General features: G+C 36.6%; 1 protein-coding gene across 1 annotated transcript in view; it reads right to left on the reverse strand.

Annotated features, from left to right (window-relative positions):
* Positions 1-2,477: 2,477 nt before the first annotated feature.
* LOC126184832 (inositol-pentakisphosphate 2-kinase-like) overlaps positions 2,478-25,752 on the reverse strand; it is a 94,239-nt gene continuing 70,964 nt past the window's right edge. Inside the window, exons 5-9 of the mRNA XM_049927421.1 lie at positions 20,555-20,613; positions 14,903-14,975; positions 8,056-8,153; positions 7,436-7,855; positions 2,478-2,977 (exon numbers count right to left, since the gene is read on the reverse strand). Of these exons, the coding sequence (XP_049783378.1) occupies positions 2,818-2,977; positions 7,436-7,855; positions 8,056-8,153; positions 14,903-14,975; positions 20,555-20,613 (810 nt within the window). The 3' untranslated portion in view covers positions 2,478-2,817. The remainder of the gene's footprint in view (positions 2,978-7,435; positions 7,856-8,055; positions 8,154-14,902; positions 14,976-20,554; positions 20,614-25,752) is intronic.

A 25,752-nucleotide genomic window follows, 5' to 3' on the forward strand; every position in this document is an offset into this window, starting at 1 on the left:
GTAGGTCTGATGACTGTGGGCAATGCTGGTGCAGGCACAATGTTTCAGAATACACCATTCAGTGCATATAGCCGAACATGGGGCACCACACTGAGCCACCCTACATATTCCCATGTTACTCAAAAATACCATCAATTTAGATTGAATAGGCACAAAATATTGAGATTAGACCATATACCAATGGAAAAGTGTCACCTGGTTGGATGAATCATGTATCTTGTTACACCAGGTCAATAGACATATCCAGATATGCCATCATCCAGGCAAACAGCAGTTGGGCCATATAGTGTGCAACATTGCAGGCAGATGGAGGCAGTATGATTCTATGGTGGACATTCACCTGAGCTTGCATGGAACTTGTGGCAGTAACTAAGACACCATGTCAGCTGTGGACTATGTGAAAATTATTGTAGACCACCTGCATCCTGTCATGCTAGATGTCTTCCCCAACAGCAATGCTGTCTTCCAGCAGGGTAACTATGTATGTTGTAATGTCAGAATCATGCTACAGTGGTTAGAGGAGCAAGACATTGCAATCATGTTCACTTTTTGTACATAAAATTTGTCTAATTGAAACCTGATGGAACACATCTGGGATACTAACCAGTACCAGCTCTGCTCCCTCAATCCACTGGCGCATAATTCATGGAAATTGCTTGGCCTGTGCATTGACATCTGGTGATACTTCTGGAACCTTACCAAGGACTTGTTGAATAAATGACTTGCAGAATTGCTGCTGTCTCCTGCACCAAATGTGGACCAACACACTATTAAGCATGTGGTCACAAGGTTTTGGCTAATCATGGCAGATCTTTACTATTTATTTCTCTTTGAGAATTATTCCTACTTTTAGAATCACACTTGTTAACTTGGCTGTTTGATGGTGAAAACTCGCTATGTGATTTAAGGTAACATACATTTAAATGATTCTTTTGCAAAACCTGTCTTACTTTAGAATGTGAAGTCATATCATAATAAGCTATACATATTTCTTTTGTTATTTAATTTAATTTATTTTGACTTCTATGGATCCTTGACACAAGTCTATCACTGGAATGGAGAATTTATCAGATTATTGCAGCAATAGCCATATGTAAATGATGATAAGGCTACAATCTAAATAATATGTAAACAGATAGATGAAAAGTGAGGTACAAGCACTGAGATCTTTGTAGTCATATTAGTCACAAAAGCTATAAGGCTTACACACTACTTCATAGATAAACCATTTTGTTAAGAAGTGAGCTGCGCGGAGTGGCCGCGCGGTTAGAAGCGCCATGTCACTAACCGTGCGGCCTCTCCCGCTGGAGGTTCGAGTCCTCCCTCGGGCATGGATGTGAGTGTTGTCCTTAGTGTTAAGTTAGTTTAAGTAGTGTGTAAGTCTAGGGACTGATGACCTCAGCAGTTTGGTGCCTTAGGAATTCACACACGTTTGAGCATTTTTTTTTTTTTTTTGTTAAGAAGTGAGGTACCAGTGCAACATTGTAAGTTCATATAGTAATATGTAAAAGTAAACTCATTTCACAAAGTATTACACATTGTCAAAAATTTCTCTAAAGAATAGAAAGAGGGATCCAAAAGATACATTCAGATTCCCAGTGACTGACTGCATATGGACTTGAAATTTACTGTATATCTTTGTGCTTTAATAATATGCTCCCTTCCATACCATACTGAGATTTTTTATATCTTTGTGGAGATTATGTTTACTTCTTGCATCATGATCATGATATGCACTGTTTATTTTGTGAATTTTATGGTTCTTGTTGACAATGAATATAAGTGAAAAAATGATCCTAATGTCAGGCAAAGAGGCATTTGGTCACTGAGTGCCCCAGATACAATGCAAAAAAAGTACAGGAAAAATACAGGATGCATGGTATGATGCAAATAATAAACAATTTTAGTTTAAAGGAACGTTACTTATGATGAGATGTGAAGAAATGGTGTAATATTTGTTTGGGAATTAGCTGAATTTCAAAGTAATTGTATTCCGGCATGTTTATTATCTTTTAGCATAGTTTTATTACTTTATGAAACAGATATGTTGAATATCATTGTTAAGTGATCTTTGAATGAATAACCAACTAACTAAAACAAAAATTGCTCATCCTGCATATGGCTCATCATTTATCTTTTGTACCACTTTTATGACATCTGCATCAAAAAACTACACTGATACATGCAGTCAAGGAATAACTGAATTTCATTCTATGGATTACCTGAGTTCTTGACTTGTCTTAACTGCAGTCCAAGAAAACTTGCATTAACTGGAAACTATGCAACACAAACAGGTGGAAGACGAATAACAATACATGATCCCTAGGAATTGTGGCTTATAAAGAGTTAACAACTAATGAACGTGAAACTAATCACTGATTTTCAGTGTTCACATGAAAACTAGCAAAAAAATTACAGGAAAAATACAGGATGCATGGGATGATGTAAATAATAAACAATTTTAGTTTAAAGGAACGTCAATTTTATATATAGCGTTTTCAGCTGTGTACATTTATAAATAGCAATAAATAAATACTTTTGTGAACATCTAGTGTCAGGAGAGCTGTTTCTAACACAAAATTATTTAAAAATAAATTATAACATCTCACAATAAACATTTTGTGAGAGTAATATATAAAAAATTTTCAAGTCTTGTACCATAAAATAATACATGTTGCTGTTTTTGTAAACAGTAACAGTAAGGTAACGAGATTCCTTTATAAACTCAGTCTTGTCTGTGAAGGGTGGATGTCCTTTCCAATAATTATCTTTGGTAAATACACTTTTAGTCAGGTACAAACATAAGTACATAATTATTTAAGTTTTACAAGCTTGTAATATCCTGAGATCTCTCTTCCGATGTTTCTCAATACATGACCAAGGTTTTGGATCGAGATCAGTAACATGGACATCAAAGGCATATAGCATACCTTCATCATCAGTTACAATTTGCTCCAGGTACATGCCGCATGGTGACCTGTGAACAGGAAAGTTATTGTATTTGCCTGATTGATATACTAAGATACTTAGGAGACTCATATGTTCAAATCCCTGTCTAGAAATTTCTCTTTAAGGGTCTTTGGGGACCTCTGTAACAGACTTACTGTACTGTGGATGAATCCTTTGTTAACACTTATCCTTTAAAATAATGACTAATTTCTCATGATATCAGTGTCCATAAAACAATAAATTTAAAATATTATTTTGCTAAGAAGAAGAAATGAAAATGACAGAAAATTTTGATTTCTGTCCTATGGCACTGCCAACATGTTGATTGGCGCTGTTTAGCACAAATGCAAAACTTTTTAACTTTTATTCATTATTCTCAATTTCATAATGAAATAAAATTGTGATACATCATTCTGGCAATTGTGTGCTATTGCTTCATCTGCTGCAGTGAAGATAAATTAGTATTTTTACTGAGCCACATGTGAAAGCACCCACGTGATTTACCAACTGACCTGCCTACACTGTGAAGCTTTCTATGTGGGAATGACCAGCAAAAAACTGTCCATTCACATGAATGGACACAGGCAGACAGTGTTTGTTGGTAATGAGGATCACCCTGTGGCTAAACATGCCTTGGTGCACGGCCAGCACATCTTGGCACAGTGTTACACCGTCCGGGTTATCTGGATACTTCCCACTAACACCAACCTGTCAGAACTCCGGAGATGGGAACTTGCCCTTCACCATATCCTCTCTTCTCGTTATCCGCCAGGCCTCAATCTCCGCTAATTTCTAATTTAAATTTGCTGCCGCTCATACCTCACCTGTCTTTCAACAACATCTTTGCCTCTGTACTTCCGCCTCGACTGACATCTCTGCCCAAACTCTTTGTCTTTAAATATGTCTGCTTGTGTCTGTATATGTGTGGATGGATATGTGTGTGTATGCGAGTGTATACCCGTCCCTTTTTCCCCCTAAGGTAAGTCTTTCCGCTCCCGGGACTGGAATGACTCCTTACCTTCTCCCTTAAAACCCACATCCTTTCGTCTTTCCCTCTCCTTCCCTCTTTCCTGATGAGGCAACAGTCTGTTGCGAAAGCTTGAATTTTGTGTGTATGTTTGTGTTCGTTTGTGTGCCTGTCAACCTGCCAGCACTTTCATTTGGTAAGTCACATCATCTTATATATATATATATATATATATATATATATATATATATATATATATATATATTAATTTGCTTATCATTACCAATATATCTCTTTTCCCAAACATAGTGCAAAGCATGAATATAAAGCTAGGACCAAATACAAACTCTATAAAGACAACATGGGTTTAACGCATGCACAGAAAGAAGACATAAATGTGGGCACATATGTATTAAGTGGATCATCTTCAATGTTTTGTTGATAATATAGTAGAACATCAGACTAAATTAAAGAATTTTCTGTTGGGCAACTCTTACTGTATTTAAGAGTATCTTCACAGGAACTCTTAAAACTAATATGCTGGGTTACATTATGATTAATCTAGCACTGCAAAACTATTATCAATTGTATAGTTAAGTCATTTTCTTTTATTATACTCAAATAAAATGTCCAGGTTTGAGTTCTTTTCATATCCCAGAGAGTGTCCTCTGTGTGATCAACAAAATATGACTCATGTAAATGTACTCTAATGTTACTTTCTTGTCTTTTGTACAGACAGTTTTATTGTGTTACTGTGTTCTTAATAATAGTAAAATTACTTCAGAGATTTATTTCTCACCAGAATTCTTGTATAGACTCAAAACCAAATTTCCCACATGTTAAAAAATGCCTTGATTTCTTAGCTCCTCTTATACCAACACACAGATCTGATGCTTTGAAAATCTTTTACATTACATTACATAGAGAGCTGTCTCTGAAACGTGGAAAGAAATCAAAGATGTACATTTACTTTAATGTATCTGTCTCTAATGAAATGACTTAACATTATGAAGGACTGTTATATTATGGTGCCTTATGATAATTATAAAATAATTTACATCTGTTTAACAGCTTGTGTGAAGATACTCTTCAGTGGAGAAGGAGGAGTTGCCCAACGCAGCATTCTTTAATTTATGTTCATCCACCTTCCAACAAGTATAATGACAGCAGCTGCTATGTTTATATGCAATAATGATAATACCTTCAGCTGTGTGTACCAGTTTTGATTTATTTGCACCTTGTTTTGTAGGTACAATTCACCATCTTTATATCCCTAGTTACAGCAAATATATCCTTCTTAACAGTATAAAAATGAATTCATCATACTACATAAATGAATGATATGTTTGCTGTGTCTAGGGACCTGAAGACTGTGAACTGTACCACCAAAAATGGTCATAAATAAATAAAAACTAATACATACAGCTGAAGGCATTGTCATTATAGCACATTCTTCAACTGTCTTAAATTTGACTCTTTGTCATCATGACATTTAATATGCACTTACAGGCTGTACTAATGTTAACTCCTTAAAGTCTTTGTAGAGGTTGTTTATGGTCTGGGTGCTAGAAAACAGAAATATTGGTAATGCTAAAGGAAATTACTGAATACACACACACACACACACACACACACACACACACACACACACACACACACATATATATATATATATATATATATATATATATATATATATATATAAAATAGAGGGAAACATTCCACGTGGGAAAAATATATCTAAAAAGAAAGATGATGAGACTTACCAAACAAAAGCGCTGGCAGGTCGATAGACACACAAACATACACACAAAATTCTAGCTTTTGCAACCAATGGTTGCCTCATCAGGAAAGAGGGAAGGAGAGGGAAAGACAAAAGGATTTGGGTTTTAAGGGATTGGGTAAGGAGTCATTCCAATCCCGGGAGCGGAAAGACTTACCTTTGGGGGAAAAAAGGACAGGTATACACTCACACACACACACACACATATATATATGTGTGTGTGTGTGTGAGTGTATACCTGTCCTTTTTTCCCCCAAAGGTAAGTCTTTCCGCTCCTGGGATTGGAATGACTCCTTACCCTCTCCCTTAAAACCCAAATCCTTTTGTCTTTCCCTCTCCTTCCCTCTTTCCTGACGAGGCAACCGTTGGTTGCGAAAGCTAGAATTTTGTGTGTTTGTTTGTGTGTCTATCGACCTGCCAGCGCTTTTGTTTGGTAAGTCTCATCATCTTTCTTTATATATATAGTAAAGATTGAGACAGATATAAAAAACTTAAAATACACAATAAAAACTCCTTAAAATAGTGCTGCACCACCTGCATATCTGCTAATGTGCATGAACTGGGATTCAAGTGGAACAAGGACTGAAGGAATAAGTTTTATGAAACTAAAAACATAGCTTTGCTGTGAAATAAAAGTGAAGAAATTAACAAAACAAAGGCAGGTTGTTGAAAAGTTTTTCTATGGATTCAAAACATGTTAGGTAACATCCAAAAGTGTGGTGCTCCATCCTGTGCATTGTAACATGCTCTGGTCTCCTTCGGCATACTACCTGCAAGGTGATCAGGACTTTGCTGCTTGAACCCATCCCACTCTTCAGCGGTGGCACTCCTAAGATGATCCTGTGTGTGAGGAAGGTTCCTGCAGTGACACAGAACAAGTTTCGCTTGGCCCAAAACATTATCCATTGGGTTCAAGTCAGCAGCCTTTACATTTGGCTGGATCCTGCCTCCTGGGGGATGGTTTTCACAAGGTAAGTGTGGTGTTTTTGCACATTATCATCTCAAAAGATGAATCTGTCGACAAAATGTTGACTTTAGGATTGTACAATAGGTTGAATGCTATACAGCCCTCAAATTACCCTTTATTATTATGAGAAGCATGGACATCAACATCATATTGGCCCAAAATTTGACTCCCTCCCTGCTGAATGCATGGTGCTACATGTCTGAGATGTGTTTTGGTAGCTGGCCATCTCCACAGTCTTCTAAAATAGTCATCAGACATCAGAGAAACTCTACATCTGTCAATGGAGAGAACCTAATATCATTGATCTGGACTACATTCCATGTGTTTCCTTACCCATTTTCTTCATGCACCATGGGTCAAGGATTTTGTAATTTGAATGAAGATGCTATAGTGTACTCTAATGTAGTAGGCAGCATCCCAAGCTGACAACTTTTCTTGGCATTAAGTAAGATGGTGCACATGGTTCAGGCTTCAAATGACCCTTTGAGACATGATGACAAGTAGAACAGTATACACAAGCTGCTTTGTTCCATTCCAGATTGGAGATGCATAACATTCTGCTGAACTGCACTTAAAATGCTAGTTTATTTTTACCTAGATTACACAGGTGGCAATACATAATATTTCCTGTGGCCAAAAGTGTATCAAGAAAGAAGTTACCTATTAAAAACTGCAAACTATGCAAGTCATGGAGGTGGTGCACATTTATTTTAACAGTTCATATAAGACCTAAAATTGAAAATTATTGTATTGTTATAAGCATACTTACTCAGTTGCTTGCTGAAAAGTAAGCATTACTGAGCAGTCTTTGAATGTTGCTGCTAGTAAATAACGATGAATTTCCAATAAATCTGAATTCACTGATTTTTTTAACACCATTGGAATGTACTCATAATCCTTAAAACTTTCATATTTCTTGTAGGTATGATAGATCCAGCTGGCCCCACGTATCTGTTGTTGCTGCCCTCGAACAATAAGATCAAGTACACAATGTTTTGGTAGCTGTCCTTCAGCGAATGTACATTTATTTTCACTGAAATTTTTGGCAGCTGTCTCAACAAGACTTTTTGGCAGATGTAATGGATACTGGCTGTCCAGAAGTATAGTTGCATCTTTGATTTCAGGTGCAGAATTCTTTTTTACATGAGTGAGTGCTCTGATTATGATATCACAGAATTTATGGACAAGCCTGCAACAAAGCATTGCATCACTATAATAGTCATATAATTGAAAACATGTTATATTCTGATTTGTTTTTCCTTAAGTTTGAAGTGTGAAGTTTACTACAACACAAATAAAGGCCATGTTGTAATCTTCACTACAAAAGTAGTAGTTTTATAGCATTGGTAGAAATGGATCAGTTAATAAAATAATATAAGAGGGCTTTACCTGTTAGTGCTCTTGTCCAATGAGGCAGAGAACCACTGAAGAAGTACAGAAGACAAATCATTTGAGCTTCTTCCATCACCATATACAAGTACTCCATTCTGTGGCAAGAAAGGAAATGATTTAATAACACATAAGTCACTTGTGTATTTGTCTCACTAAATTAAAACAGTCCATATTTTAGAGTCCAGGCCAGTGTTTCCTAACTGTGCTACAGGGGCATAGCAACATTTTTTTAGCATTAGATGCCTTCTATGACAGTAATGAACCCACTGCATCATTTACTGAGAAGCACTCATATCGATATATTTTAGTACATAAAATTGCTTTAAATTATCCATCCCTTTCCATACCAGTCTTTTTATTTGTATGTATTTTATTTGCTTCCTTCATGTGGTTTAAATTTTCACATTTGGTTTATTTTTTAGAATTTTCCCCAGCCAAAACCACCGTTTACTCTCAGTGACATCAGCAAGATAGCTCCTGTGATCTAATCCTGCAGATCCTGATATAAGAGCACTGCTCATCTTGATTTTGACACATTGTAGAAAAGCCTTTTCAAGCAAATGTGGTATTTCAATCAAAGCATGAGGTCAAAATGTCTTGATTTTGATAACTAGTTTTACTTAACAGTTGATGTAATTACTATTAATTAATTGAAACTTGGATGAAGATATACTGATAACTCCCATAATACTTTGCCTAGACAAAATCCATATACAGTTTCATATCACTATGATCAAACAGAGTCGTTTGATATAGCCTACGCACAGTAACATTTCATTTTTGTATGTTTTTAGCCCTTCCAGCCCCCATTCAACCCAGTTCAACCAATATACTGTAAACATTATTTGCGTGTGAACAGAACCACAAATTTGTGAGGAATTCCAAATTCCGTCTAGATGCACTGAATTATCCATGTAATTGGCCATCAGCATAACTTAAAATGATATGAAACTTAGTTTGATCAATTAGACTTATCATAATTTTGATGTAGAGTCAGTCTGAAGTCATGGGAACAGTGTCACAAGCCACCAGACTACAATAACCAGCCTTAGCTGAAAGTGGGGTGTTGCTTAGGGTCATGACACAATACTGATTAGTGTAGCAAGCAGACACTTTGACAACTACAGGTGTAAAGGTTTTCAGTATGGTGCTGTATTGCTTTTGTCTGGTATGAAGGTTGTATCACCGATGCAGTAGGATATATCAGTGCACTGTACTTGTCTCACTGTTTATGCCTGGAAGATAAATAAACATTCTACAAGGTTTTTGTTTATTACATCAAACCAAAGGCATCCACATGATAGTTTGTAGGGTAGGCCCTAGATCTCGAGGTATGGAGCATTTTCAATACTTTGGAAGACGAATGGTGGCTTGTAAGTATCCATTTGAAAATTCCAGCTCTGACCATGTTAAAAAAAAATACATAATACCGACTTGTAAATTATTTTCTTGGAAAGAAGAACACCTGACTATGCCAATTTTTTTCCTTTCCCTAGGAGCTTAGGGGGGGGACTGTGGATTTGGAGTTCTAATAAACACATGCAGATCTCAATGGTAAGTATAGTAACAATATAAATACTTAGCCAGTTAACACAGTTTTTTCTTGAATTCAGTGAGATTAAGTGACACAAATATATGCTTTTTTTATTACCACTAACAGCTCTCTTGTCATAATGGACACTGTCTGTCAAAAGAAGTGAAGTGCCCAGAAGACATGGTCAGATGTCAATGTAACTTTGTAGGCAGGCACATAAATGGTTAGAGCTGAAATTATCTGTAACAGGCAGAACAGCCACCATTAGTGTTGTTCATGTTTAGTCCTGTTACCAGGCCTGTTAGAGCACACAAGGATCATGAAAAGCATTAGGACCCCTAGCGGACACTACCTTGTTGAAGGCATGTTATGTGCAAAGTGGAGAGGCTTGTGAGCTCTGAAAAAGCTGGGATCTGTGCTGGGTATAGCATAGCTACTGGCAGGGTCACCCAAGCCAGACTGGCCCCAGCAAAGGAGCCAAGGAGCATGCCCTATACCATAGGGTAAGGGTTCTCTATAGACTGCTAAATGATCAACCCCTCTAGGGGAGCTAACCTCAAAATGAAAGCCTGGTCCTCTGGATTGGGGGATGAGTGCAGAGTTGATTACCCAGCCTTGTAAAAGCCTGTCATCATGAAAAACTTAGCAAGAAATGCTGGACTGGCCTTATGTAGACAAACTGCACCAAGAAACAGGAATATGGAAATACAGGTGCTTAAATTTGGAACATGGGATGTGCATACACTGCTGCAGGTAGGAGATATGAATATTACTGTGGAAGAGATGCTAAGTTATGCAACAGGTGTCGTTGCACTTCAGGAAATCAGGTTGAAGGGAAGGGGTGAGATTCATAAGCATAAATTCTCCCTATATTATTCAGGAAAAAGATACCAGGGGAGCATGGAGTTGGATTTATAGTTCAAAGGATAAGCATAGATCTGTTACTGCTTTCACTGCACATAATGAAATAATATGTACCTTACATATCAAAGGCAAATGTCACAGTGTGACTTTCATGAATGTATATGCTCCAACATAGGAATTAGATGAGAAAAGGGTGGATTGTTTCTATGATTATCTAGAGGAGGTTTTGTGATAGCTTACTTAAATATGACTCCAAAATAGTCCTTGGTAACTATTACACAAAACTGGTCAAGGAAGAGGCTCCCAGAAGTGTGTTTGGTAAGGAAAGTCTGCACGATGAAGCTAGTAATAGTGGCAGGAGGGTTCCCTAACTCATTTCTGCAGACGGGTTGAAGGCAGTAAGGTACTATTTCCCAAGGAAAAATACCTACAAAGGGACCTGAAAAATACCAGGAAGAAACAAAGAAAATCAAATAGACCATATATTGTTATCAAATACATGGGTATCTGATATGAAACATGGACGCACTTTTGAAGGAGCTAATACTGATTTTGACCATTACCTAGTAGAAGCCAAAATGAGGTAGAAACTTGCTATGGCCACCAAATGAAATAGTACCAGAGTAAAGAAATGGAATATACGATAGGTCTACTTCTCGAGATTATCAGGAGAGATTGAGATATAAGTTACAAACGTAGTGGAGACCACACAGAAAAAGTTTGGAACTCTGTTAAAAATGCAATTTACACAAAACCATATGAAGTACTGGGAGGAAAAAGAAGACTCAGAAATGAAGGCTGATATGATGGTGAATGTAGAGAGGCAGTGGAGCGGGAAAAGAAAGCAGAACATAAGTGATTACAATGAAATACAAGATCAAATCAACCATTATATGAGGGACATTCAATAAGTAATGCAACACATTTTTTTATGAAAGCAGGTTGGTTTTATTCAGGATCCAAATAAACTATATTGTTCCCAACTCTTTTGGTTACAAAATTCTATTTTTCAAAATAATCTCCATTTAATGTGATGGCCTTACACCACCTTACTGAGAGGCCCTGTATGCCTGTATGGTATCACTCTACTGGTTGATGCCAAAGCCAACATCTTGCTGCATCAATAACCTCTCCATGATCCATGTACTGCTTCCCATGGAATGTATCCTTCACTGGGCCAGAGGGAAATCAGAAGGTGCAAGATCTGGACTGGAGGGTGGATGAGGAAGAAGAGTCTAAAGTTTTGTGAGCTCCTCTTGGGTGAGCAGACCTGATTTGAGCCCTTGCATTGTCATGGAGAAGGAGAAGTTCATTTGCATTTTTGTGGTAAGAAACACACTGTAGTCAGTTCTTCAGTTTCTTGAGGGTAGCTCAATACACTTCAGAGTTGATTGTTGCACCTTGAGAGAGGACATCAAACCGAATAACTGCTTCAGAGTCCCAGAAGACTGTCACCATGGCTTTACTGGCTGAGGATGTGGCTTTGAACTTCTTTTTTGGAGGAGAGGTTGTGTGGTGCCACTCCATGGATTGCCATTTTGTTTTCAGTTTGAAGTGACAAATCCATATTTTATCACTTCGGACAATGTTCAACAAAAATTTGGCATGATCAGCATTATAAGATGCAAGCAATTCCACAGAGATGGTCCTTTGTTGCTCAGGCAGTGAGGATCCCAGTGGGCACACTGGTCTGAGAACCCCAAATGGTGGATGAGTGTGCCAGCACTACCAGCAGAGATGTCCCATTGAGCAGTGAGGTGTTTGATTGTGATCCATTAGTCACCTAGAATGAGAGTATCTGCATTTTCCAGCTTTGCATGTGTTACAGCTGTGTCTGGCCGGCTGGTACACAGGAGATTGCACAGGTTGCACGACCTTGTTGCAAAGATAAGAGACACCTTGCCCGACAACTCATCATACTTTTGTTCACTGCATGACATCTCTTTGCTTGGAATGCACCTCCATTACAGACACCATTTTGAAAGCTATGTATAGTGTCATCACCTATCAAAACTTCATTAAATTGGGGCTGAAGCAGGAATATTCCATGATGCCCCACAACAAATTCCATTTTTTTTCCAACTGAGAAAAAAAAGTGTTGCATTACTCATTAAATGCTCCTCATATAACATAAAGAGTACAGAGGCAACAAGGTTATGTAAAAGGAAAAAAAGGGAAGCCATAAGGAGGAGTAAGAGGAGATGGAAGAACACAACCAAAGGAATGGGAGTGGAACATTTTATAAGAAAAATTTAAGAAGGTATTCAAAAATATAGACAGATAATAACAGCATATAAAGACAAGGAGGGAAATGTGCTGACAGATAAACAAGATGTTCTGGATAGAGAGAATACTTCAATTGAATTCTGTATCCAATACTACCAGGTGTGAGCAGCCACTTTATTACAGAGATAGAAGAACCCACATTAGAGGAAGCACTGTCTGAAACTATCAGGCACCAGTAACTGGTGGAATAACTGCAGAACTGTTGAAAAATGGAGGCTTTGGTTTCCATAAGCAATTCCATAAACTTATCAAATTGATATAGAATCATAAAAGAATTCCACAAGGTGTAACCCAACCAATACATAAGAAAGGAGGCAATACTTGTTGTTTGAATTATCAAGGAATTACCCTGCTGAATGCAATGAATTGTATATTTTGGGTGTCATGAACCAAAGTTTGTGACTCACTGGTCTGGACAATTTATCCCATTATTTGACCATACTATAACTCAGGGTTTGGTGATACAATTTTACAATTAAGTATGAAATATTTAGATGACAGAGAGAAACCATGTAAGATATTGAAAGACTTATTTTCTAAATAAACTTTCTTTAAATGCTAATAGTCTACTTGTTGTACAGTCCCTCTTCTTTCATTCAATCCCCAAGATATTCTTCTTAAATAGTACTGAAGAAATATCACTTAGTATTCTGACAGGTGAGAAATGATTACAGTCAGTTGCGTTTTTAGCGTAGCTGGTGTAGAAAACATAAATGAAGGATAATAGTCATGTAAATAATTTAGAAGTTAATGTAACAACTCATCAAACAGTGGAGACATTGAGTCATTCACAGGCCTATAAACAAGATAGAAATCATTTTAAAATAATCAGATGTTCTAATGCAACACATTTATGCTCCATGTTGAATGACTATTTAAGAAGGAAGGGGTTGATGATCCAAATGTATGCAACATATAAAAAATTCAAAGAGAACACACTCTAAAGGCAAAGACAGGGACGCAATCAGCATAGTGCCATGATGATGAACAGTCAATCAGCTTCATGATATCTGATCCATTGTGAAATTGAGGGGAAATGTACAAAATACACCAACAGCCTCAATCTGTTGGAGCAAAGTGATGAAATAAACACAAGTTCTCAGCCATCCCTATACAAAACAATACACCATATTGGAGTTAGATTATGTACTAAGATATGCAAAAGCACATAGTACACAGATATCAGTTTCATCTTCTACCATACAGATCAATCAGTTCCATATTTTATCACATCAATAATGTAATACTGAAACATTTGAATAACCTGTGCCTAAATGACTGTAGAAGCCCATATTTGCTGCATACTGTTAAATCATCTACAGAGAAGTGGAGTGATCAGTAAATTCAATATATTAATAGAAGGATGTGCAGTTCACCAAAACAAAGACATAACCTACTGATATGCACATCTCAAAGTCCAGACTGTTTAGATACTCAACACTGCTCTTCAGCATCTCATTAGTCAGTGTTATGCACAGGTACTCATGTACAGTTCAGTGCTGTTTTCTTGCTCCACTTAATGATGTTTACCATATGATATGGGACTAATCAGTTTAGTGATATAGTTGGTGGTTTGAAGTGAGGTAATGACCATATTCTGTCAGTAAATTTTAAAATGTATGCTGCATTGTTCAAAATCACAAGCTAATTTGAATGTTAAGTGCTGAATGAGCAGAAGAAATTCTGCTGGAGATACTACAATAGACTGGAGATTTTCATCAGTTAACTAAAAATATTTGTGTATGAACATCAATACACTAAATATTATACATCCAATTGAGCAATTAAGTGAACAGGCCTGCAGACTTGTATTAATCATTATACACAGTATTTTGATATGTATATCCAGTGCTCTTCATGGCCACTGTGGTATCTGTCAGTAGCTTTAGAGGAAAAAGTAACCTAAACAGCACATTCTTTTATCAGAAATTTTTTAAGATATTATTTCCTTACATTATTATACCCATGCTTTGAAGGATTTTTATCTTTTATTTTACACTTATTTTATCTATCACTATTGTATTAGTTAGCTCATAATTTCCTCTCCACCTTTGTGAATTCATTCAGCTTATTATTTGCTCCAGATTTTACATACTTCAATTTTCTGTTTTCAGTGTATTATTTTTAAGAATTCAATTATGGTTAACATCTAATTATTACCTTAAATATCCTTAAATTGTTCTGAGGAGTTGACAGTAAATTGTGAATTGCTTTCTTCATTCGTGTGTAATTCCTGAGGGGGGAAAAAGCAACAGTGTTAAGTAATTTTTCTTAATTCTAAGGAAATTTGTATTACATGCTGTACATAAATTGAGCTTCTGATGCATTACTTATCAGCTGAATTAATTTCAGAATAAAGTAAGAAACAATGAGAATATTGACAAATAAGAATTTGTATTGGCCAGAGTTATTGAAAATTCACTTAACATTATACAAGTAGAATTTCTGTATGATAACTTTTCATCATAAAACAATAAGGTATTTACAAGATAACATAGAACATATGTGAACCCCTTGCAAATGGATTGTACTAAAGTCATTTATTACATTCTTTTGGAAGGGGAGCACATGATTTTAAGTATTTTAAAGTCATCCATGGCTGAATGATGGTGGTCTGACTGGAAGGATGAGAGAAATTAATTTTACACTGCTTTATTGTAACAGCTAAATGTTTTGGTGGATTTGAATGATTATTCAGCATTCATTTATCATCGAATATTAGCTTCATTTCTATTCACTTTTTGTCTGTAAATAACAGCTTTATTACAATTTTAAGATCGAAAGAACATGTGAATGTTTCCTGCTGATTGTTTACAAACAACTGGGTAATTTATGCTGATGCACCAGCTCAGCAAGTAAGAGTGGGGTAGAGAACCAGTGACAACTTTATCAAAGGCACCACCCCACCACTTGTCAGAGTAATTAAGAGAATTCAAAGAAAAGAATGGGCAGTTGAATAAGAATTTGAGTGCAGTCCCTATGGTGTTGTCATTGTGTCACAGAAAATCACATTTCACTATGGTCCTAGAAGCAGCTCAGACACTCAAATATTTTAGAGACGTTCAACATACAATTGTCATCATGTCGTGGAGGGTAGGTCATCAAATATTTTGTAGCTCATATTTTTATTTGTTAATAAAACATACAAATTAACACTACATTATAGCAGAATGTGTCAGTGGGGAGAACTTTCAATATAAATTGGTAAGAAGTGTTGCACTCTGACTAAATTACCAAGAGAGGATATTGATAGTATTCAACTAAAGTTAATATCCCTTCCTCCCAAGCACTCTTCCTTAAATCAGGGCATGACTAGTCATGTCAAAAAGATGAATGTACAATGAATAGTAATTATTCTCCTAAAAACTTGATTAGTTTCAATGTCTGTTTATTTTGGTGAAGTCCTGTTTACTCTACAGTTTTGGGAAAAGAAAAGATGTCCCATTTATTCAGGGTTAGTTTGTTAATAATATGCATAAAATTTAGAAAAAACAGAAACCTCACCTCTTTATTTGCCTTGAGAATCACATAGATGTTTAATTGGAATGCAGTAAATTCATTTGAGAGGCCAAAATGCTAATTAATATTCCCTTCAACAAAAGGAAAGTACTCCACTAAAATGGCAAAGGACTGGAATATGAAGCATGCCATAGCAGACAAACTCTTCTGCAATTTAATATGACAAAATTGACTAAATCATGTTTCTTTAAAAGATTGTGTGTTACATCAGAATAGAAACTTTTTGACAAATTTCACTGTTGAAATCTTCTTGAACTATCAGCTAAATAATAGTGTGGCCTTGAAGCAACCCTCTAATAAGTTTCCAAGCCATCATCTTCAGGTGAGGCACTCTATTTCTGTAACAAGTGATCTTTGGATTATTGACCACTCCCCTCATCTCTGACAAGGTTAGCTATACATCCAGAAGAGTGTCCAGTTAGTGGTGAAGATTGATGGTGGTGGATATAGGTGTTGAGGCATGATGTTATATGTCCATTCAGCCTGATGCTGCATCACACTCAGTCAATAACAGTCTAGATGAATTTTTAGTACTGCAGGATCCCATGCTAAACTTATTTCGAAACTGTTGTCCAGTTTGAGAAGGTCAAGATTTATACATTTTTCTGGTACCTGTTGTAACAATTTTCTACCAGTTGTCAGCTGACTGTCAATACAACTACACTGCCTTTCCTGGAGCTGGGACAGCTATGTGTAGGACTGTTCTGTGTGGAAGTTTTAGTCTCCAACATTTTGGCTTTTTTATGACTCTACAGATCTTCATTATTACCTGTTTGACAGCTTTTGAGGGGATCTACTGAGACTTGCTTCCAACAGCTGATGATTTCCATTTTGGCAGTGTTCTTGGAATTGGGACAAATTTTTAATCTTTTGAATATGCAAATGTTATCACTGCATTCAGCTCCATCTCCACTAAGTTGATGATGGGCTACATGTTGTGAATATTGACATTCTAGAAGCAAGTCTCTTTTAGTCAAATGAACTTGTTGCACTGCTATGCAGTAGCTTTCTACTAGCACAGTTTTCTTGTGCAAAGGTGTTTCCATCCATCCCCTCTCATGGGAAGGTTCATGAGAGGGGGAAGGTGAAAAGAGTTTGTGCATTATTCTCAATATCTGTCTTGGGAAAAGGATGTGTTTCTTCACAAAGGTCAAACAACTGGAGTACTAAAGAATATGTTTTGTCAACAGGAGAGATGCACTAAATAAGGATGCATGCTCTCTAGAAGAATGTCACTGAGGAAATCCACAGCAGTCAGCCACGCAACAATTTTCTAGAAGAAACATTTTGACAGCTTCCTTACTTGTCATCATCTGGTGAAATGACATGTTCCTGTAGGAAGTAATCTCTAATAGACAGTGAATGATGCAGCTTCTGGTCAGCTTTGATGTCACAGCTTTAATCATGCAGATTCCATTAGAATACTCCTGAATCTGCTTCAATGTCACTGCAGCAAGCACACAGTTAAACGGTACTGACACTTTATCCCTGTCGTTTACTTCCATTTTGATGCTAAGGTCATTGAATAAATTGATGGAGTGAGTATGGCATCTCCTCCAGCTCCAGAAGCTACAAATTTACATATGGACTACTCTGAAGAAATAGCTCTGGAAACTATACCCCTATGGGTATGTGGATGATACTTTTGCTGTTAAGCCAAATGGTGACAAATGCCAGAGGCAATTGTTGTACATCTCAGCTGCTTACATATGAACATCACATTTAGCATGTGGATGAAAAACAGTTGAACTACCATTCCCAGACATTCTTATGAAGATGAATTCAGATACTACCCTCGAGATTCCATATACTAAAAGAAAACACACCTGATCTGTATCTCTTGCTAGTAGTAGCCTCCATACAGTGCATACATTAATGTACTCATCACCATAGGACATAGATTCCAAGCCATATGTGAGAGCTACAGCACTCACAGGGAATGTACAGGAACAGCTGTTTCAATATGTTTATACAATTTATTCTTCAGATGAACAGATAGAAGAAGAAACTGGTGGAAGAAGACATCAGATATCTGACCTTTCTATTATATGTATGGTATGCATTGCCAAGAGTGTCATGATCTTGGAGAAATAACACATAAATAATTATCTTTCACACAATACACAAAATTAAGAATAAGTAGTGTCCATCGAGAGACCTGGTGTTACAGATGCATGGAATTTATGACTGGGGCTGATAATAAATAAACCACGTGTGTGGAGCACCAGCAAGTCTTATCCTAAGTCAGACAAACAAGTTTACAGTACTTTCAGTGAAAGCCATATGTTTGAACAGAAAAAGGTACTGTGTTACACTAACAGGTTATGTGATTGACGGTAGTTATTTCAACAGCCACTGATATGGAAAATACATATCAATCTGTGTAACTGCTATGACATCTGGTGGGTATACTAAGCTGCCTGGCATAAGGTCCATGGCACTATGATGTATGAGCAGGCCACCTGGGTCAGTAAAAGATTAGCTACAGTCTACTTTACACCACTTCAGTGTCTGCCTACGCCAAGATTATATATTGATCTCCAACTACCTTATGCGATCACAATGATTTTCACTCTGCGGTGGAGTGCCCACTATATGAAACTGTCTAGCAGATCACAACTGTGTGTCAGACTGAGATTTGAATTCAGGACCTTTGCCTTTTGCGAGCAAGTGCTCAACCAACTGAGCTTCCAAAGCACAACTCGGGGCCCTCCCTCACAGCTTTGCTTCCACTAGTTCCAAATCTCCTACCTTCCAAACTTCACAGAGGTTCTCCTGTGAAACTTACAGGACTAACACTTTTGGAATAAAGGATATTGTGGAGACATGGCTTAGACACAGCCTGAGGGCAGTTTTCAGAATGAAATTTTGTTCTGCAGTGGAGTGTGTGCTGATATGAAACTTCCATGCAGATTAAAACTGTGTGCTGAGCCAAGACTCAATCTCGGGACCTTTGCCTTTCATAGGCAAGTGCTCGACCAATTGAGCTACCCAAGCATGACTCACAACCTGCTCTCACAGCTTCACCACCACTAGTTCTTCATCTCCTTTCTTACAGAAGTTCTAGTCCCGTAAGTTTCATGGGAGAACTTCTGTGAAGTTTGGAAGTTAGATGAGGAACTGGCAGAAGTAATTACTCTGAGTTATTTAGCTTAATGCAACACATGCCATAATAGTTTGCTTTCTGTTAGGTTATGCTGCAGTATACTGGTGGATAACACTTATCATCTTCAAACAGTGTATGACAGCTATGTTTTTATAGTGTAAGAAGGCCATATGAACTCATCCACAGTGGGTTTGAATGTGTTTCTTTTAGGATAAATATACTACCTCTTTTACCATTATGGAACTCCCCATGAAGTGGAAGAAATAATATCAATAGAATAGTCTTCATTTGTTTGCTTGTAGTAGACATTCCTCTGCTGAAGTATGTAACTAGAGTCATATGGCAGGTACTGATAAATGTTTGGTATTGTTCTGTTTAAATCAAACTGACTGCTCGCACTTCACTTACAAAAGATTGACTGAAATTCAATACATGTGGAAAATGTATCCTGTTTCCTAATGAGATTTTGTCATTAATTGATGCTGAATTCCCCCCTCCCCCCCTTTCTTGTAGCTGGGTATGACCTGTGGTTTCTTCCAACTACTGAGCACAGGGTTTTGAGCAGGGGATCTATAGTACCTTCTGGATAAAATGAGGGATAACTCTGTCATAAATCTTCTATAGAATCTGACAGATATTCCATTGGACACTGGAGCTGGTTTAATTTGATCAATTTAAGCCGTTTCTCAGTGCCACTGACACTAATATCTATTTCATTCATATTTGCAGTGGTGCAAGAATTACATAAGGCAATATTTCTCAATTTTTCCTTTGTAAAGGAATGTTCAAATATAAAGTTAAGCATCTCTGTTTTGCTTTGCTGCCCTCAATTTTGAATTTGTAACAAAATAAGTAAGTGACATTGCATAATTATGTCAAAATAAAATATTGTTATCATCATTATCACTTATGCACAACTGAAGATTTCATCAAAAATGTGTGTCCATAGTTCCCACAACCAAGTACACATTATCATTATAAATTATGGATAATAGCCAAGAGAAAAACTATAATTTCTGTTAATGTTTTATAATTCCCTGCAGAAAATGTACTGCCTCAGATAATTTTACTTCTTTGAGTCATGAAGAAAAAAACTGTATTTTTCATTCTTAAGAAGACAAGGATGAAAGTATAGAACTCTACAAAGTAATAACATAATAAACTGCTCTTTTAAGAAAACCACTTACCCTGAGAACAGATCATAAGGGCAGTATCTGCTTTGACATCTGACACTGTTTTCCATTACCTGGGATTACAAAGAAAAATGTTATATGTAAATCAATTGAACAAATAAATCAATCACCAACAGCACATAAGCTTAGAATTAAAAAATCATACCAAAAAAAAAAAAAAAAATCCGCAATGATTTTTATTGCGTTATTAGGTACAAAGCCTTGTATCTCAGCTATTAGTAATCCAATGACAGGTATGCTGCATTATAGTAAGAAAAAAAAGAAAACAAGTATATTGCTAGGCAACCATGTTAAGTGAGAAAAACAATACGTAACTTTTCTGAGATATGAGGTTTTCATTATAAGCTGACAATAAATAGAAAAAGTTAATTCTTATGTACTGAAATGTTTCAGTAGGGTTAGAATTGTATATAGTTTACACACAAAACTCATCATTAGGTTAGGAACAAGCAATCTATGAGTAATCATACAAAAAAATCAAAGCATTTATGACTATTGTAAGAGCAATGGGTTTTCCAAATCTTTTCATAAATTAATTATCTGAAGCCTAATGGCAAAGCAACAAGATTATTTATATTAATAAAGAACTATTTGTCAAAACGTGATAGTTTTATGATCTGAAACATTGTCTTTACACCAAGAAAAAGTTTGAATTTTCTTGATCAACTGACTGATAGTGAAAGAGCAGTTTGCTATAGGTTTGTTCTTGTGCTCAACCAAATATGAAATCGCTGAGTTTCTGTAAAACCTCACAGAAATGATGTACTCAATTATTTTGAGTAGCACAAGAAATGAACAGAGATGTATGTGGATAAGTGGCTCCTACATTGCACATGACAGCTAATAAATGAGCATATTTCATGAGTACATAAATTTAGAGCAATCTGTTGACAGTTCAAACATCATTACTATTTACACTGAAGCAACAAAAGTCATAGGATATCGATATGCACATATAGGTTGGAGCCAGAAACACAGGGCATTCCATTTTAGAAATCTTTAGGAAATTCAATATTCCAAGATCCACAGAGTCAAGTGTGTGCAAGGATATCAAATTTCAGGCATTACCTCTCACCATGAATAATGCAGTAATTGACAGACTTTACTTAATGGCAGCAAAAACTGACATTTGTGCAGTGTTGTCTGTGTTAACATACATGCAATACTGCATGAAATAACCACAGAAATCAATATGGGGTGTATGATAAACGTATCCGTTAGGACAGAATGGTGAAATTTGGCATTAGTGGGCTATGGCAGCAGACAATCAACATGGGTTTTTCTGCTACCAACTTGACATCACCTGAAGCATCTCTCCCGGGCTCGTGACTACACTGGTTGGACCTGAGATGACTGGAAAACCATGGTCTGGTCAGAGGAGTCACAATTTCAGTTGGTAAGAGCTCATGGTCGGGATCAAGTGTGGTGCAGACCCCACAAAACCATGGACGCAAGTTGTCAACGAAGCATTGTGTGAACTAGTGGTGGCTCCATAATGTTGTGGGCTGTATTTACATGGAATGGACTGGGTCCTATGATCCAAATGAACTGCTCATTGACTGGAAATGTTTGGCTACCTAGAAACCATTTGCACCCATTCATGAAATTCAAATTCCCAAACAAGGACAGAATTTTTTATGGTTGACAATGCCCCATGTCACCAGATCACAATCTTTTACAATCGGTTTAAAGAACATTCTGGAATTTGAGCAAATGTTGTGATCATCCAGACTGCCCGACATGATTCCCATTGAACATTTATGTGACATAATTGAGACATCAATTTACGCACAAAATCCTGCACTGGCAACAATTTTGCAATTATAGAGATCTGTAGAGGCAGCATGGCTCAGCATTCCTGCAGGAAACTCCCAACAACTTTTTGAGTCAAGATCATATTAAGTTGCTGCACTATGCCAGGTGAAAGGAGGTCCAACATGATATTAGGAAGTATCCCATGCCTTTTGCCACACCAATGTATGTTGTTAGGAATATGACAAAATGAGTGAAATATAAAGTCAACTAATTTCATGCTCAGCAATCAGCCCTGTTATTACAATTAACACAAATATTACATATAAAGATTTACTGGAATATGAAATGCCTACTGGAAAGGTAAAATTGTGGAACCTCCATGAATCTATTGTGAACAGTTGTAACAAGACTCTGTGTAACACAGTTGTGTTTAAAAATCACTTCACCAGTCTGTGGTGACTTTAAATTATAAGACTGAAAACAGGATGCCTTGGCTGCAGTTGAAGTCCAAGATGTCAGAAATCTCTTTCTGACTTAAAAAAAAAGACAAATAACAATTAACAACAACACTAATGTATTGAGTTCACAAAGAAGTGGAAGCAAAACACTGGAAAAACTGTGTGTAGGTGATGTAGATTTTTTGTGGGGATTACCCTGCAGCACATCACCCATGTTAACTGTTTAAGTCCAAAAGTTAAGTGCAACTGGTAAAGAGGAAAGTTAAAAAGAGAACAGATAAACAATCACTGTAAATGATATTTTTTCATTAAATGTTTCTTAATCAGCAAAATAGCATATTGTGCAATAAAAGGAAATGAGTTAGCACTTTTGAGATTATATTTAGCTAACAGAAAACAATTGGTGATCGTAAATCCAAGCAAAAAACCTCAGTTTCTGAATGTAAGTTATGAAGTTACACAAGTTTCTGTGCTGGGACCTTTTCCGTTTGTTATATGTTAAATGACTTGGCAAATCTTCTACCATGTAAAGCAGTAATGTATGCAGATGACACCACTTTCATCACATCTCATACAGAAGAAAAGACCATGATACAGATGCATGTGTTCTTGATGAAAGAGCCAACTCAGTAGTTCATGTAAGATTTAAGCTAAATGAGAATAAAACAGAACACATACTTTTCTCCCTCGGGACTCCTGATACTGACCTGCACAATCTCAAGGAAAAGACACTTAAAGTGCTAGGCATCCATCTTGACAGTAAATTAAACTGGAATAGCGAGATGGAAAAAGTTTGCAATAAGTTATCTGCTGTAGTGTATCTGATAAGAAAATTAAAAAGCTGTGTCAATCAAAACCACCTACTGATGACCTATTATTCATTTTTCCATACACACTTGAGCTATGGGCTAACAAAGAAAACTTCTTGCAAAAAAATAATTCACCAGTTACAAAATGCTTATTGATCCCAGTTTGTACATACTTGTTTATGCCTAAGAGAATGCACACACACACTACAACACAAAAAAGATGCATCACAAATGTGTTTTCTGAATGGGATGAAAATCAGTAGATGTGAAGTATATATACTGGCAAACAAATGATTACAATTTCAGAAAAAGTTGGATGGTTTATTCAAGAGAAAGAGCTTCACAAACTGAGCAAGTCAATAATGTGTTGGCCCTCCTCTAGCCCTTATGCATGCAGTTATTTGGTTTGGTACTAATTGACACAGTTGTTGGCTGTCCTTGTGAGACATAGTGTGCCAAATTCTGTCCAGTTGTTGCATTACATGATCAAAATCCCAAGCTGGTTGGAGACTCTGCCCATAATGCTTAAAATGTTCTGAATTTGGAAGAGATCTGGTGATCTTGTTGGCTAGGGTAGGATTTGGAAAGCACAAAGATAAACAGTAGAAACTCTTGCCATGTGGGTGTGGGCATTATCTTGCTAAAATGTATGCCCAGATTGGCTTGCCATGAAGGGCAACAAAATGGGGCACTGAATGTTGTAGACATACCGCTGTGCTGTAAGATAACAACATAGAGATCCTGCTATGAAAAGAAATGACACTGCGGGCTATTTCTCCTGGTTGTTGGGCCATTTTGTGGGTGACAGTCGGGTTGGTATTCTACTGCTGTCCAGTTTTGTCCAGACAAGTCTTTGACCTGAAACCTCATTGGTTGGAGTAGAATTGTCTTCAGTGATGAGCCTCACATTGAACTTAGACCCAATGACCAGCAAAGACATGTCTGGAGACATCCTGGATGGTGGTGAGAAACCAACCTGATAGTTGCCCACCATATGGCCTGACAACCAATAGTGATGGTATGGGGTGTCATTTCATCTCATAGCAGGACTCCTTTTGTTGTCAGCCATGGTACCTTTATAGTACGGCAGTACAATGACAATATTCTATGCCCCTTTTTGTTACCCTTAATGACAAGCCATGCTGGGCTTACATTTCATCAAAATAATGCCTGTCCACACATGGCATGAGTTTCTTCTTGTTTTCAGAGCATTATGGGCAGGGCCCTCCAACCAGCACAGAATTTTAACAATCTACTGCACCAGTTGGAGAATTTCGTACAGTACCTCTCAGGCAGACATCCAACAGCTCTTTGAATGCCAAGCTGAATAACTGCTTGCATATGAGCCATAGATGGACCAATGCATTATTGATTTGCTTAGTTTGTAAAGTTCTTTCTCTTGAATATACCATCCAATTTTTCTGTAATTTTGTCACTTGTTTGTCTAACCTTGATCACTTGTTTGTTTGTACATATGCATTACATCTACCAATTTCCATCCTATTTGGATAATTCTTTTGTCATGCATAATTTTTTTGCATGAAAGTGTATATAGAACTAGGCCTTACTTACAGAACCGTGGACAGAAACCTAATAAATGTCCTCTGAAATAGGCTATCCAAGACTAATAGTAATAAAACAATTTTGCACACATTGGTATGCTGTTTCTGAAGTGTTAAGGAACTGCTGCACAATAATTTTAAAATGGTTATCAAATCATGGCTAAAAAGAAAGACCTTCTATAATGGTGAGGAATTTATAGATAACAGTATAAATGATTTAATAATTTAATTAGAATATGAACTAATTGTTGTACATTATAATCTGTGTAATATAAAAGTGTAAATTGATGTTTACATAAATTTAATATGTAAAATTCTATATTATGTTTTAAAATTATATTCTGTAAAGCAATAACCTCTACCAGACAATGTATCATGTAGTGGCAATGTTGTCTTCAGACAAATAAAATGTTTTGATTTGATAATGTTTGTTCTATTTTTGTACTAACTTCTCCAGAGGTTAGGTTTGTAAAAATAATTTTATCTGGAGTATTTGATTTAACTTATTCCTTTTGATGTATTTATTGTGAATTTTTGTGTTCATTCAATTATATGTGAACCATTTGCTGTTAAGTTCTGGTTTTATTGTATTATGTGATGTCCATTTC

This window comes from Schistocerca cancellata, chromosome 4 (genome assembly GCF_023864275.1).
Source record: "Schistocerca cancellata isolate TAMUIC-IGC-003103 chromosome 4, iqSchCanc2.1, whole genome shotgun sequence".
In the NCBI taxonomy this organism is placed as follows: domain Eukaryota; kingdom Metazoa; phylum Arthropoda; class Insecta; order Orthoptera; family Acrididae; genus Schistocerca; species Schistocerca cancellata.